We start from the raw sequence: 16,427 nt of genomic DNA on the forward strand, positions 1-16,427 counted from the left end.
ACCATCTTGTTGGAAGAGAAACTGATCATTCCCATAAAGTGCATGAATGGCAGGTAAAATGGATATGCATAGCATGTCTAGGTACACTTGACCAGTAACAGTACCTTCAAAGAATGGTCCTATTAAACCCCTAGATGACAACCCACGCAGACATTGAGCCCCGGTAAACTGACTGCCTTGCCCACATGAACACCTGGATTTTCTTGAGCCCACAATTCAGTGTTCCATTAAGCTTAAATTCATCAGACCAAACCATCTTCTTCTTCACAAACTCCTCATCTACTATGTGTTGAAACTACTCACAATCTACTGCATTCTTCAATCAGGATCGTCTTCATTCATTGCATGTAATAATCTGAGGATGTGAACTTTCCATTTATCTACTTTAAGAATGCGCTGTATGCTTGCACTGCTAACACCTGTCTCACGTGCACATTGTGTGGTAGAGCATGTAAACTGATTCAACACCATAGCTGAGGAAGCAGGACTTGTTGCTGTGCAAGACCTCCTGGATCTTTCGTTGTGCACATCACACATGGTACCATGGGTCTCAGACTTATCACGAATATATGCATTTGTCAGGCCTTGGAGGTTGTGTTGCAAACACCTACATTGTCATTGAACTCTAACATTTTCGAATTTGAAATACCACTTTAAAATGGTCTTGCATTCCTCAAACGACAATTGTGCCTCAGCCATTTTGTTTGACTATCCTTCTGGTCACATGTTGATACTAGCATTCATGTGAGTAATGACATCTTTTGAGAGAACATCATACTACACCTTGCTACTGTAATTTGATCCAACTTCGAAAAAAGTTCATAGATGACATCTGAAGTGTGTATACATTTTTTGACAGACCCTGTATATAAAACATATATAAATACACTGCTTCGAAAGAAGTCAGTTGACACCATAGTGAGAGGAACAAGCAGCCATGGCTTCAACCTTAATAAGATGTCAGACCTCCTTTCTCTGCAGTGACTGCAGCAGTCCTACACAGCATACTTTTCACAATCGTGCAATAGTGATCAAAGGGAATTTTGAACCATTGTTCCTGTAGGCCTGTAACGAGGTCCTAGACTTTGTGTGTGGGGGAGATGTCCTTTGACTTCACCAGATTCCCCAGTTCATCCCAAAGATGTTCATTAGAGTTGAGATCAGGTCTCTATGGAGGCCAGTCATGTGTTGGTGATGTTCATGTCTGCAAACCATGCAGTTACAGCAGCAGCCTTATGACATGGTGCATTGGCTTGCTGAAAGAGACAGTAGTCATTCTGCAGAAATGTCAAAAGTGGGAATCATTGCAATATCCAGAATGTTCAGATGCCTCTTGGAGTTCAGTGTTCATTGTATCATAAACAGATGTCTGAGGACAAATAGGAAAAACAGGGCCATACCATCACACTGCCACTTCCAACTTTCATAGTTGTGGTTATGCACTGTGGTAGGAGATATCTGCCACACCCACACCTGTCTGTCTGCTCGATAGTGGTTGTAGCATGATTCTTCACTCCATAATGCAGATTTCCAAGCTTCAACATCCCATTGTACATGCCCTTTGGACCTGAAGACTGCACTGCATTTTGGTTTGGGTAATGTGGGGCTTGCATGTTGTGGTCTCACAACATAGAACCCATGTTGTGAGCCTCAATTCTGAATGTTTTTGTGCAGATTTATATTCCAGTCAATGATAGGAACTCTACATTCAGTGTGTCGACTGACTAATGGTGGTTTTCATATATTATCCTTCATAGCACGTTATGATCAGTTCAGTGAGTGTGGTGGGTCATTCACTAGAAGTAGCACATGAGTTTGACTCCTTACACTTCCATCTCAGTATGGTATTGCTGACCTGCAATACCATACTGAGGCCTGATGGGGTGGCCTGATTTGTCAACAATTTGCCGAACAGATAGATCTCCAACATGACATCCTATCACAACACCTCTTTGAAACTCCATCAATTCTCTTCTTGCAGCCATTTCACTCAGACACAGTTGAACTGACTTGGAGCATCATTTTCCTCCAATTTATACTAACTACTAACATGTGACTCTTTACTATTATACAGGCACCTTTCCCATGGTGGTGTTCATTGACTTCTTTCCTCACAGTGTATATAACTTAATATATATTTATTTAGCTGCCAAAATCTTGTGGGTTTTATAACCATCGTCATCAGAGCACAAATAGTTTGTCATACTGCACAAACACTAGCAATTGGTTATTAGTGGAGTTTTTAAAATTTGTAATGTGCAACATAAAGATTTAAAGTCCTTTTATGCTGTCTTTTGTGGGATAAAAATAAATTACAGATTGATCTTAAAATGACTGTCTTCCTGATTTTTGATAAAATGCAGTCTTACTTGTTAAAGTTTAGTGAATGCTTCATAACTGCTAACTATTCCAAAAACAATCTTTTCATTTGTAATGAGTTTTGTGTAGTACTCTTTCCATCTAATTCAGTTGAAGGAATGTATTGTCTGCCAGTCCCAGTATGCCTTAATGATGGTTACGAATGTATTTATGTTCTCAGGTAGATATTAACAAGTCTTCCTGTCTATCCACATAAAGCCAGTTCACAGTTATAGGACATTTTATGCACTCCTAGATGTGATTTTATTTATTAAGTCCTGGCTATCTTGTCAGAAGTGTATTAGACATAAGTGATGGCAACAGTGTTGCTGTATTTTTGTGTATTGGGGGATTGGGGAGGAGGAGGAGGCATTTAGCATTTTTGGAAGGTTTTTAGCCATTGCCAAAATGTATTGCAACGGCAGCAGAGTTCAGTGGCAAGAGCAGCATCATGGGTGATCATTTGGGTAAATATCCTCTAGTGTGAGTGTGTGTATGTGTGCACATGTGTATTGGCTTTCTATAAAATAGAAAATATAAGGATTCATTTGAAAGGTATGTGACCAGTTTATCTAAGAAGAACAGACAGACAGTATTATTATTATTATTACTATTATACAGGCACCTCCATGGAGTCTGAAGACTCATCCCAGAAGACCAAATCTATCCACACAATCCATCATACCTCTCCTTGAACCGATTAATAGACAAAGCACTTACAACTGACTCTGGCAATCCATTCTGCTCATTCACTCCAAGCAAAAAAATCTAGTCCTCACACCCCCTACTAACCACACGTTTATTCAACTTCCAGGGATGATCCCTTGTTTTGATCCCTCTAGTCAAGTGCTGAAATATTTCACCTACATCTAGCCTATAAAACCCGTTAAGCAACTTAAACGTTTCTATCATATCCCCTCTTTTTCTATTGTCAACCAACTTCTGCAGTCTGCATACCCTCAGTCTATCCTCATAGAAAACATTCCACAGGCCACTCACCATTTTGGTCACTCACCTCTGAATCCTCTCCACTTCTTCCTCATTCCCAAGAAACTCAGGGGACCAGAATTGAGTACAGTAATCCGGATGTGGGTATATCAAGGCCTTATAAAGAGGAATGACAACTTTCTTATTTCTACTTGTTAATGTGTTCAATAGCCAAGTAATCTTAGGGGCTATCTTAGCAACCTTGGCAGTATGTCGTTTAAACTTTAACTCTCTCTCTACTATCACCACCCCTAAATCTCTAGCTTCATCTATTTCCTGGAGCACAGTGCCATCAATGTGATACATGGCTTTTAATCTATTCTCCCAAAATGCATAACTTTACATTTCTCGACGTTAAACTGACACCCATTAGCTTTTGCGCATAATGACAGCTTATTTAAATCGTCCTGCAAACTCTCTACATCGCCTTGATTACCTAATTTTGCATCATCAGCAAACAACCAAATATTTCCTTTCAGGTTATTTCCTGTATCATTTATGCACAAATTAAACAGCAACCGTCCCAGCACTGAATCTTGTGGCGCACCACTAGTGACCTGTTTTCACCTCGATTTTGCCCCTCCAGATACCACTTTTTGATTTCTGTCAACCACCCTCTTATCCATTTAACCAGTGTCATATCCATCCCCATTTGTTCTGATTTGCATAAACAGAGTTCCATGTTATATTCTGTCAAATGGCTTTGCAAAATCATCATGTAATCATTTCCTTTATCCAACTCAGCTGTTTCTCTATTATAAAAAGTTAGTAAATTACTAAGGCATGACTAACCTTTCAGAAAGCCATGTTGACCCTCATACAGTATCATATTTTTATCTACCCATTCTTTTTTACCAATCTTTCTACTACCACCATACCTGAGATACTGATTGGTCTATAATTTGCTACTGTAGTCTTAGAACTGCCCGTATGCAAAGGAATTATTTTGCCCTCTTTCCATTCCCTTGGAACTCTACCACAGCTGAGACGTAAACAGACTAGTCAAAGGCATTGCCAGTTCCCTTGCGCATTCAAATCCTTTACAAAACCCTAGCTGATATCCCATCTAATCCCACATCTGTATTTACATTGAGATTCTACAATATCCTAAGAACCTCCAATTCATCCACCTCTCTTTTCACATTAGTGTCTGTAACATAAGTTAAAGCAGTAACTTCACTAGGATGATATATTCTTTCAAAGTGGTCACTCAGTACTAAACTATTTTATCTGCTTCTATCACCTCATGACCATCATCACTCATTAAGGTTAAACTTTCATAGTCATTCTTCCTCTTACTTGCCACATAACAAAAGAACTCTTTGAGATTTCCTTTGACCTACTTGACTAGATTCTTCTCATAATCTGACTTTTTCCTTCCTTGCCATTGCTGGTCACCTTTCTTACCCGAACCTTGTACTGTTCATTAGTTTGCTGGTCGTTTTTCTTCTTATATACCCTCCAAAGCATTTTCTTCTTCTGCAGCTCATGCTTAATGATATTACTCGTCCATCTAGCTCCTACATGATTAACCCTTCTTGCCTTATGTATATAATTTAATACTGCTTCCTCTTGATGAGCCTCAACTATCTCCAATACAAAACTAACATCTTTCCCTTGCAGTTTTATGCCATGGCACAGATTTAAGCTTCCTCCTTCCACCTGCCTTGTAGTTTCATAAATACACCGTCTTGACAGAATATTCCCCATGTTTTAAAATCTTCAAAGTCAAAACCACACAGTCACTTTTGCCTATTGTAGGCAATGTGGCCACCTTGGTTATGGATAGCCCTTTGCATCCTATGGCTAGGTCCAATACTCTCACATCCCTAGTCTCCTCCATCACATGCTACCTTAAGTAATTATCTCTCAGGAGGTGTATAAATGTTGTTTTGTTCCTGTCATGTGATCTTTCTTCCTTCTAGTCTATATCTCCATAGTTGAAGTCTCCCATAATAATCACTCGACCTGTACTCATACTAATTTGGTTACACATGTCTTCCAGATCATGTGTGGGACTCCCTGGCCTATAGAACAACCAACTGTATATTTTTGTCTTACTGTCCTTAATCTCGCACCAGATTGCTTGAAATGAACAGACACCCTCCCACCTGCCTCCTATTCTTTTTGGTTGCAATTCATCTCCTATCATCAACAGTACCCCCCCCCCTCCCCATCCTATCTTCCCTGAAAATATTAAACCCTTCACATTCTATCCATGTAACTACATCATCTACTGATGCCTATATCTTTTGGCGAGATTGTTCTTACTAATGCCATAAACTCCTTCCTCTTGTTCCTGATACTTCTGGCATTAGTATATAGAAACTGCAGCATCTCTTTAGTCCTCCCACCTACCTTTACTTTCTGAATTTGACTACCTTATTCAGTATTTTTGCTTGAGAGACTAGATTCCTCACTTGGTCATTCTCATACTCACTCTCTTTACGGGTGTCTTCGCACACACTTGCTTACACCCTGATTTCTTAAGTTTCCCTGAATTTGCACTTCAGCATACTCGGTAAGGTTCGCTCTCAAGACACCTTACACCAAAACCATTTAGATGCAGGCCATCTGCATTGTACAAATTCTTTCTCTCAAACAGACACCTTGAATCCACAAATTCTTAACCATTCCTTTTGCACAAGTTTGTTACGTACAGATTCATTGGCTATTATTGCCCTCCTGTTCTGTTCTCTTCTATCATAGCATTGTAGGAGACATGATCTTCACCCTCTCGCCCTTCATTTTACCAATTGTAGTCAAAAATTGTAGGTTTTGCCATCCTCTCTCATAGAATACTTCTTGTCTCTCAAATCATTTGTACCAACCAAGATAATCATTCCTTTGACTTACCTTTTTGCATCTGGATGGTGTGGCTAACATGCCACACCATCCAGAATTTTTGCACCCTGGAAACACGATTTTGTCATACTTTCATTAAGTACTCCCCCTGATCATTGAGTCTCCATACATAATTTTCTCCTTATTTTTCTTGTTTGTTCAGTCAGCCTTTATTATTCCTTTTGATACCTGCTTCTTTCTTTTTTCAATCCTGCTTAACTTTTGCAATTTTTCACTTTGTCCTATGAAGGATAACATTTAAGCTTGCTTGTTCTTTATTAATATCCATTTCATTCTCCTCTATTTCCATGGCCACATTTTCGACATTAATAGCATCATTTTCCATTTTATCGTTAGTATTTGTTGCATTCTCGTCACCTAACAGAAACTTACTTTTAAAATACTTAATACATACTCTATCTCTCCAGTTTCACTTTCCTTCCACATATTCTTTAATTTTGTAATAACAGGACTAGAGCGCTAGCTCTAGTCCTGTTATAGGAGATATCTCTACAGTGTTCATCCAAACGTAGAAAGATGGATTTGGCAGTCTGCCCATAGTATGGCTTTCCACAATCACAAAATCTTGTACACTCCTGGAAACTGAGTAAGTGGAAATAATACCACATTTTTGTGGCGGATAGTGATGGGAGGAAGCATGAAGGTATCTATCAGTATGAGTAGGCTTTCGAAAAATTGAGATTTTAATGCTCTCAGCACATCTGGTAAGTTTGAGGTCTAAAAAGGGAAGGCAGTCATCTGATTCCAGTTCGAAGGTGAAAGAGATTTTTTCATGGCACTTGTTTAGGTGGTCTAAAAATAAATAGAGTTATTGATACCGTCTTCCCAGATGAGGAAAATATCATCAGTATAGCGGTACCAGACTTTTGGTTTAAAGTGAAAGGAGTTAATGGCTTTTTCTTCAAAATCATTGAGAAATATATCCACAAGAATTGGAGAGAGTTTTCCCCCTGGCACTCAACTACTACTGAAGATCCTTCTTCCCCAAGAGCCTTCATCTCCTTGCCTTACATCAGCTCTCTTTCACCAAAACTGGCCAAGATTCTCAAGAAATTTAACTTCAAAATTTGCTTCACTACGCTCCCAAAACTTCGTTCATTACTTAGCAAACATAAACAGAAACATCTTCCTACTCAGTTTCCAGGAGTGTTCAAGATTTTGTGTGATTGTGGAAAGCCATACTATGGGCAGACTGCCAAATCCATCCTTCTACTTTTTGGATGAACACCGTAGAGATATCTCCTATAACAGGACTAGAGCTAGCGCTCTCTCTAGCCACGTTCTCTTTTCAGCTAACTCAGACGAAGGCCGCCAACACATTGTAAACTGGATTCAAACGTCTAACATCCATGTGTGCCACGATGAACTCAAAAGAAAGATTGTCGAATCCAGGGAAATTTCTCTAGATTCCTCTCATATCAACAACAGCCTGAGTTACAATCTCTCTGATGCACACGTTGCTTCTGTTCAGTACTGGTGCACTCGCAACAGCGCGTAGTATACGTTTGTTTGGAACTCATACTCGCATTTGTTTTTCAAACATGCTACTGTCTTTTTATACTTGTTCTGTTATTACAATTTTAAGTCTCTGTAATTTTTTATATATTTCTTTGATTGTGATACCTGAGGATGTTGATCTATTCAACGAAACTAGTAAACTAGTAGTATCTTTATAAATATATCTTGTCATCTTTTTATCTCTCGGTATTAGTCATTAAAGGTTTTTCATCATATATATATGTGTGTGTGTGTATGCAATTATATGTTAGGAAAGATTTGCTGCTTTATAAAGTACTATCTCCCACAAGGGGGAAAGACATAGACCATCGGATCTGTTTAGGTTAAGGGAGTGAAGTAATGTTTCACATTTTTCTTTGTATAGCCGTTCCATTAGGAACTGACTTTTGTGAATGACTTTTGTCTTGTTCCACTTAAGTTCCACAGACATAGAATTAAGTGGAACAAGACAAAAGTCATTCACAAAAGTCGGTTCCTAATGGAACGGCTATACAAAGAAAAATGTGAAACATTACTTCACTCCCCAAACAGATCCGATGGTCTACGTCTTTCCCCCTTGTGGGAGATAGTACTTTATAAAGCAGCAAATCTTTCCTAACATATAATTGTGTGTATGTATGTATGTATGTGTGTATGTATATATATATATTAAAAAAAATTTCCTTTTTTTAAAATATTATAATTGAATCATTAAATAATTATTATTTAATAATTAAATAACTAAATAATTAAATTTAAATAAATAAAAAAATAAATTAATAATAATAATTAAATAAATAAATTTAGGAAATTTAACTTTAGCTACTTAGGTGGTGCTTTGTGAATATAACAGTTATTGTTTAATTAGCCTTGTACCTGTACTGATGATGCCTGTAATACTCAGGTGAAAATTCTACGAATAAAGAATAATTTACGTGAGTTAATTCCATTATTATAATAGTTAGTAGTTTGTGTTTCTTTTGCCATAAACGTGGTACTGACTCAGAACTTTGACTAGGACAAACATTAATCCCCGTTGTGCCAGAAGCCAAGTTTTTGGGATTAGCATTTGCCACCAAACTACGTTTCTTCCCTTGGGGTGCTAACAAATGTTATTTGATTTGTCTGTCAGCACTTATAAGATCAAAACTTTTTTTTTTTTTATGAGTCCCAAGTCTATGCTTCTGCCATGGAGAGTACTCTATGATGGCTAGACCCTATTCACCATCAAGAAATCAGAATTGCAACTGGATCATTTTAAATTTCAACTATTCCTAGTCTGTACATTGAGGCAAATGAACCATCTTTGTCAATTCAACATCAACAGCTGTCTGTTATATGTAACAAAAATAAAATCCCTGCCAGACCATCCCCATGTGGCCAACTATTTTTTGTCCATGATGGGAGAATCTGTACAATACTCAACAGACTGCCATAAAACTCTTTGGTTTGCAGATACAAGCTCTAGAGATTGGTAGGCAACATAGCCCAGACACTAGCAAACATGCTTCCATCATGGCTCATACATACTAGTGTCGTGACGTTCTTTTCTTCATGTTCGAATTCGCCATCTTGTTATAAGTCACTTTCATATAAAAAAAAACAACTAATTGTAAATTGATCACCGATCCCAAGGTAGAGAAATTTCTATTATACTGCGCCACTCTATCCAAGGATTAGTCTATATAAATAGCAGGATCAATTCATAGTTAGTTAGCAGTCTCTTCATTCATTCTGGCTGAAGTATTTGTTTTCCACTTGGGATTTCCCGCAAGATTCGAATTTTTTGTGAACGGTGCAATAAAAAGGAATTCAGGCAAACACAATAATTAGATTTACAAAATAAAACATTTAATATAAGCTACATAACACATACATAAATTCTACTTCAAATTTTAAACAATAGAATCAAGTTAAACATTAGGTCAAATCAATCACATTAGTTCAATTTTTCAAACCTTCACATACACTTTCTCAGTTTCTGAGTCACAAAGTTCCTACACTTAATTAAATATAATAGAACTTCCTATCTAATCAGTTTTCACGCAATTCTCAGCCATGCCATACGCTTAAAGAACATCAAGGCACTAAATGCTGTAAATATCTCTCAAGCAATTTTTATTTTCTATCTTCAATCTCGAAGAATTGCCACAGTTAAAGTTAGGTTAAACGTAGTGTAACTAACACTCAATTCTTCATGCATTAAAATAAATCAATATGACAGTCCTTACCAGAAACAGTTCCTAGTACATCAATCACGTTGTGATTGATGTCCTAGGAACTGTTTCTGGTAAGGACTTTCAAAATATATTTATTACTCTTAAGAACACATCTATAAGACTTCTCCACAGTTAAAACTAAAACACTATTAATCACACTTCACAACTCTAGATATGAACTGTAGGGTACTTCAATTATCCTTGTTACCACTCATTAACCAATTAAACACTGTGCAGTTCTCCTAGGGCAAATTAGAAATAAGTCGCAATTCTAGACTAACTAGGTTTATTCAGAATTCTTCACTGAACGTCCAGTTTTTTTTATATTATCCGATCACGGCATTAATTTCTCTTTATTATTACTGCTGACTTCACTTTCAGCTAACTATAAGATTCGCTTCGTTCTTGCTCACTTATAAATATTATCCCTTTTAACTTCTGCCCTTAAGAACCTTTCGTTTACTTCCACCTCACTAGTTTATACCCTTGCTTCCTCTCGCTTCAAAATTTCCGTTCCGACTCCTCTTGTTACCTTTTATTCTTTTTTTTTTTTTATTATCCTTCTCAAAGCTCACGCTCTGTTCTACTCGCGCTCGTTTATTTCATGCATTTCCATGACAACAAATAAACGTAAACATTTTCGTTAATGTTACATACGGCTATACCACTACATTGAGTTAATAAAAACACAATAAATAGAATATTAGAGCTACTTAATCAACTCTTTCATTTTGTATACAGATAACTATAATAATATTCACGTTACAACATATATATATGAGTTACAATAAATTATACACATATTATTGTTTAATTAATTAATAGCTGATTAAATTCAGAATAAATACTTAAATAACAATTCTTAAATAAGGATTAATAAATAACTTTTATACTAGTCATGATTAATATATAATAAACAATGTTAAATGTGAATGAAAAAAACAAAATACACAACATAGTTTCATTCACAGTTTAACACTAGCAGATATGAATGTTACACAGCAGGCTACCGAAAATTTCTATCCCTCCTATTTTGCACCAGCAGCTCTTTAGAGCTCAAGAATTGAATACTCTGATTTTGTGCTTGTTTACACAGACAGCATTATATCTGCACAAATTCTACTAGAGTTTAACAACTTTATAGCTGAGCTGTATACAATAGAGCTTTCAGTAAAATACATCAGATTGCATTAGTATCAAAGATGCATAATATATTCAGACTCACAAAGTTTAAAAAGTCTAGAACTACAAAAATACCAGTGCTCTCTTGAATCCATCACCTCTGCTTTCAGATATGCAAACTAATCTTAGATGTATGCTTCCATTGGATTCCAAGCCATGTTGGGATCAAGAGAAAGAAGGCTGCAGATTGTTAAAATGGCTAAAATAATGATTGCACTCATTCATTTAATGAGGACAATCATTATTTTAGCCATTTTAACAATCTTTCTGAGTCCTATACATTCAGGCAGATTTTATCTGCCTCAACAAATGTTTCTTTTGTTTTTAAATTTTTATGAACAATTATCCTTTACTGTATATAGATTGCTTATGCTATTTTGATTTATGTAGTGTTGTTTCTCATATATATACCCCTTTTAATACCTTGTTTGTTTATTTGTTTTATTAACTTTTTACACTTTTTCATTGATTGTTTTATACCTGCTTTTTATTCATATTTTATATGCATTTTTGTCTATATTTGTTTGTTATATTTTACTATTTTTCAACTTGCTATGATCATTTACTGGCAGAGTTATGACCATTTCTGTCCTTGTGTCAAACAAATCTGAACAGAGAATAGCTGAAAGGAGAACTAGTTAAGAAGAGATCCAGAGTGTTGTGTAAGTGGAAAGAATTGTTGGGAATTCTGGCAGGGAGATGAATAATCTGGGTCAGGCCATTGCTTACAGCATAGATCTCTACTTATCTTTTCCAGCTTGGTCAGTAAAATTCAAGAATAGAGCTAATTAGTGCTGGGGACATTAAACTCACCAAGAAAGATGACTTCACTGTTTGGGAATTTGGACTGAATGAAATTAAACTTTAAAAATAAGAAGTCAAAGAGATCAGAATGATTTCAAAATTGGGAGAGACAGCAGATGAATGAGACAAAATGTAACAAAGAAATCTTAAGCCATAGAAGGTCAAAAAGCTGAGAGTCTAGATTAGACATCATTTGGTAAGGAATATTAGATTGCACAGTCACCTCCCTTATGCTGATGGAATCATAGAGGGTATAATTTGGACATCTAAAATAGGCTGTGTCTCTGTCATAAAATTATTTTCCATAGATATTGTTAGACATGTTGTTTCAATTAAGCTAAAAGTAGGATAAGTACTTATGTACCTATCAAGGTGGGTGTGTTTTCCATTGATGGAAAAGGCAGGAAATTGTTTGTTTCATTGGTAAAACAGATCCTAAGTGTTAGCTATTAAGATGTTTTATCTTTATGCCTTTTAAGATGCCTTAGTGAACAGGGCAAAAATTAAATATCTGCTCTTTCCACTAAACTAAAACTTGAAGGATAAATCAGTTTTGAGTATTCATACCAGTATCCTAGTTGTTTTGTAGAAATGGATGGTGATCTTATTATCATAATGTCATTTCCCCCTTCATGTTTTAATGCATGCACTGTTACATCTCAGTTAATCCTGTATAATGTGACTTGGACATCAGTGATGCTCGTGTTCAAATCCACATAGTGGGTTACATGTGTGTAGCAGATAACATGCGTATCATGTTAATGCCCACTAGTTAAAAATTTGAAGGTTATACTTATTCAAATGTTGCAAAATCTAGAATATTTGTTGAATGCTACATTTATTCTTTGAGGATTTCAGCAAGCAATTGTATAAGCCTTTCCAAAAAATTTCTTGATCATCTTGTTAATGAAAAGAAACTATTTAACCATTGATATTGATATATAATTGTGGTTGGAATTTTTAAAAGTATGACTTTTCATATTGAAATGTGTAGGTAGAGTTTGAAAATTTTATTTCTAATTTGTTTTGCTACTCCTAAATGATGATTTTTGTTAATGAAAAGAAACTATTTAACCATTGATATTGATATATAATTGTGTTCGGAATTTTGAAGAGTATGGCTTTTCATATTGAAATGTATAGGAAGAGTTCGAAAATTTTATTTCTAATTTGTTTTGCTACTCCTAAATGATGATTTATATTTTTCAGATCAGTATGCCAGCATGCATCAAAATGCTTTACCCCAAATGTAGAGTGCAGAACTATTCATTCTTTAGCCTGGCAAGTGGTAGGCAAAAGGTATGCTGATGAATGAATTTAGTAAAAAAAATCAGTTAGGTCAAATAAGCAATCTGTTTAAATCTGCAGAAAGATTTGGTGTTGACAATTGTTTATATTAATTATTTAATGGTTTTGACTCAAAACACCATAAGAACAAAATAATTGTATTATTTTGTTTATTATAATTCTTCTCTGTACAGCTAAGATAGATTGTTGTCCACAGTATACTGGATGGACCCTAATGGCAACACTCTAGGAGGCTCCCCAGTCAGCTGGAGAATAATGTTGCTCCACTGTTATGCACAAACATGCCTGGATGAAGCTTAAGTATTTGTAGAGGCATTGTCAATGTTACTATTTGCAGAGGAGTTGGGTGAAATTATGTATATTGTTTAATAAGTGTCTGTTGCTACATCTTCATGTTCCTCCAAATCCAAACATAAAAACATAACAACCATAAACGTTAGCAGAGACTTCACCTCAACAATGTCCAGTTCCATCATCAGTCTTCAAACCACAACACTTACTTTTCCTAACAGAAATTCTGATTTTAGCTTCAAATAAATTACTCACCTGAGTTTTCTCAATTACACATTCATTGATTCTCAAAGGTGGCATTTGTGCATATTGAAATGCTCTATATCAAGATGTAATCAAGATTAACCTCTTTTTAATCTTGATTACCAAACATCTTTATTTGTAATGATTCCTAATAATTCATGTATAACCAAAATATAACTATGAAAGTAAAAGTTTTCACAAAAATTTTGCAAAATTAGTTGTCCACTACAATCATATGCCAAGTCTTTTCAAATAAGAAACTTTTTGCTTTAATTCAAGTTAAGAAAAGCAGTCTCTTCTCTCAAGTTGTAAACAAAAAAGATCAAAAAAGTTGAACATGTCCTTCAGCAGATGTCAGTGAAAAGATTTACCATAGATTTACTTGGTTCTACAAAACATTCATAAAGAAAACAACCTCAGCATAGAATTCCGACTTGACACTTTATATGAAACAATTCTTCCACTTGATGAACTGTTGCTAAATTCTGTTTTCAGTATATTTTACTACTAAGAATCTTAATTGTGCAAATATCACCTAAAATAAATACTATATACATGCATTCCCTGGGTTACAAACGAGATACATTCCTGAGAACATCCTTAAGTCGGATTTATATGCAACTCAGATTCCTGATGAACAGCGCATATGCGGTAATAAAAATACTATAAGGGCTCATATGTAGCAATGATGCAGTGCAATACTGTAATAATAGTAATAATAATACCACTGTACTGTAATAATAAATTACAGCAACTATTGTGCACTTTCTTTTAATTAAAGCAAACAGAACATAAACACAAACTCATAGAAACGTTTAGATAGGCGATAAGAGAAATTTCAAAAAAGAATATTAAAAGGGTGCATCAATGTCTTGCTTACTGGAAAGCCCATTTCTGAGGCAAGAAGGGAGGCTAACATTAATCAGAACATGTTGATGGAGATAGTGCTAGAGAGGATGGACCTGGTGATGGAGAATCAGGATTTGATTCTGTCTCTGGAGGAGGGGAGCTTACCACTGAAGTCGGTTGTTTCTTGAAAAAAGATATCTAGGGTTGTTTGCACACCTTTTATCTTTTTTTCATCATAAATGGCTTTGTAGGCTGATGTTCTCACTAATTGCATGGTAAACCATTGTAAATCGCTGAAAGTTAGGATTTTGCTCCTCAAGCTTAGTAAATCCTGCTTCAATGAGACGAAAGGCTTCAGCTAATTCTTTTGTCATAAACTTTCTTGGCTCTGGATCTTCAGATTCTTCATGTTCTTTTGTTTCTATTAGCTGCTTCTCTATTGCCATAAGGTCTTCATTGGTTAATTCTTCTGAATGAGACTCTAGTCAATGACATCATTTTCATTGATGTCCAATTGCAGTGCATTGCCACTATCAATCACAGCTTTTTCTGGCTTCAGCAATGTTTTCTGTGAAGCCACGAAAATCATCACAGAATTAAGGGCACAGTTTGTTCCACATCCCTTTAATTGTAGATTTCTTCACTTCTTTCCAAGAATCAGTAATGTTTTTGATGGCATAATCGATGTTATAATTCTTTCAGAGCTCTCACATCATCTTCTGTTGCCCTGACTGCTTGCTGGAATGTAGGTCATAAGTAATAAGCCATAAATGTAGAAACGACTCCCTGGTTTATTGGTTGTAGTAACAATGTAGTGTGGGGGTGGTAAAAATACGACCTTTACTTTATGGTGAAATTCATCTAAAGGTGTTTTATGTCCAGCACAAGCAGAATTTTAAAGAGAATTTTTTTACAAATAAAAACATTCCACAGCAGGAATAAAACAGTTCAAGAACCAATCTTCAAACATGGCAAGTGTGACCAGGCCCTTAAATTTGACTTCCAAATAACGGGAAGAATTGCTTTAATAATGTGGTGAAGTGCGGGTTTGTTTATATGCATAAAAGAAATCATCATCATCATCATCATCAAATTCCTGCCATGTACCCTCAAGGGGTGTACAGGATATGACAGTACTATATGAAAAAATTACATCATTACTAACTTCCTATCTACAATTTTCCTCCAAATCAGTCTGTTACTTGTCAAGACTCCAACATTATCAGATCTTATATTTCTATCGTCTAAGGCACTTTGTACCGTATCAATCCACCTATATCTTGGTCTTCCTCTGGGTCGTTTTCCTGCCAACCTGGCAGAGAACACTTGTTTTGCTAATCTTTCCTCTCCCATTCTATTTAAGTGACCATACCATCTGAGATTAGCTCTGCTAACGCATTCCTGGATGCTGACAATGTCAAGTTCTTTCCTAATATCCTCATTTTTAATATGATATTGCCATTGATGCCATCTGTTCACGCCTCTAATCTTTCTCAGGACTCTCATATCTGCGGTCTCTAGTCTTTGGTCAAGTGTTTTACTTCTGACCCAGCTCTCAGATCCATAAGTTAAAATTGGTTTGAACACAGTCTTGTATACAGCTAATTTAGTGTTCCGACTAATTTCTTTCTTATTCCATATGAATTTATTCAATTGACTTCCCACGATACCAGCTTTGCTGATTCTGTTGTCTATTTCTATATTTAGTTTACCATCTTCAGTAAAAATTGTGCCTAAGTAGCTGAAATGTTTTACTTGTTCCACAGGTTCTCCATTCACAACACAGTTGACATTTTCAATGATTCTGCCTATTTTCATTGTCTT

The 16,427-nt window shown here is 35.9% G+C and overlaps 1 protein-coding gene across 7 annotated transcripts in view; it reads left to right on the plus strand.

The window, feature by feature from the left end:
* The window catches only part of LOC150108400 (F-box DNA helicase 1-like), a 378,469-nt gene that overhangs the window by 120,503 nt on the left and 241,539 nt on the right, over positions 1-16,427 (plus strand). For all 7 annotated transcript variants that reach the window (XR_016548131.1, XM_090390741.1, XM_090390746.1 and 4 more), the window contains exon 10: positions 13,122-13,211. Coding sequence is in view for 6 of the 7 variants with exons in the window: in XM_090390741.1 (XP_090246867.1) it covers positions 13,122-13,211 (90 nt within the window). In the remaining variant the exon portion in view is untranslated. The remainder of the gene's footprint in view (positions 1-13,121; positions 13,212-16,427) is intronic.

The sequence above is a fragment of the Typopeltis vanoorti genome, chromosome 3 (assembly GCF_054136105.1).
Source record: "Typopeltis vanoorti isolate ZY-2024b chromosome 3, IOZ_Tvanoo_1.0, whole genome shotgun sequence".
NCBI classification, from domain to species: domain Eukaryota; kingdom Metazoa; phylum Arthropoda; class Arachnida; order Uropygi; family Thelyphonidae; genus Typopeltis; species Typopeltis vanoorti.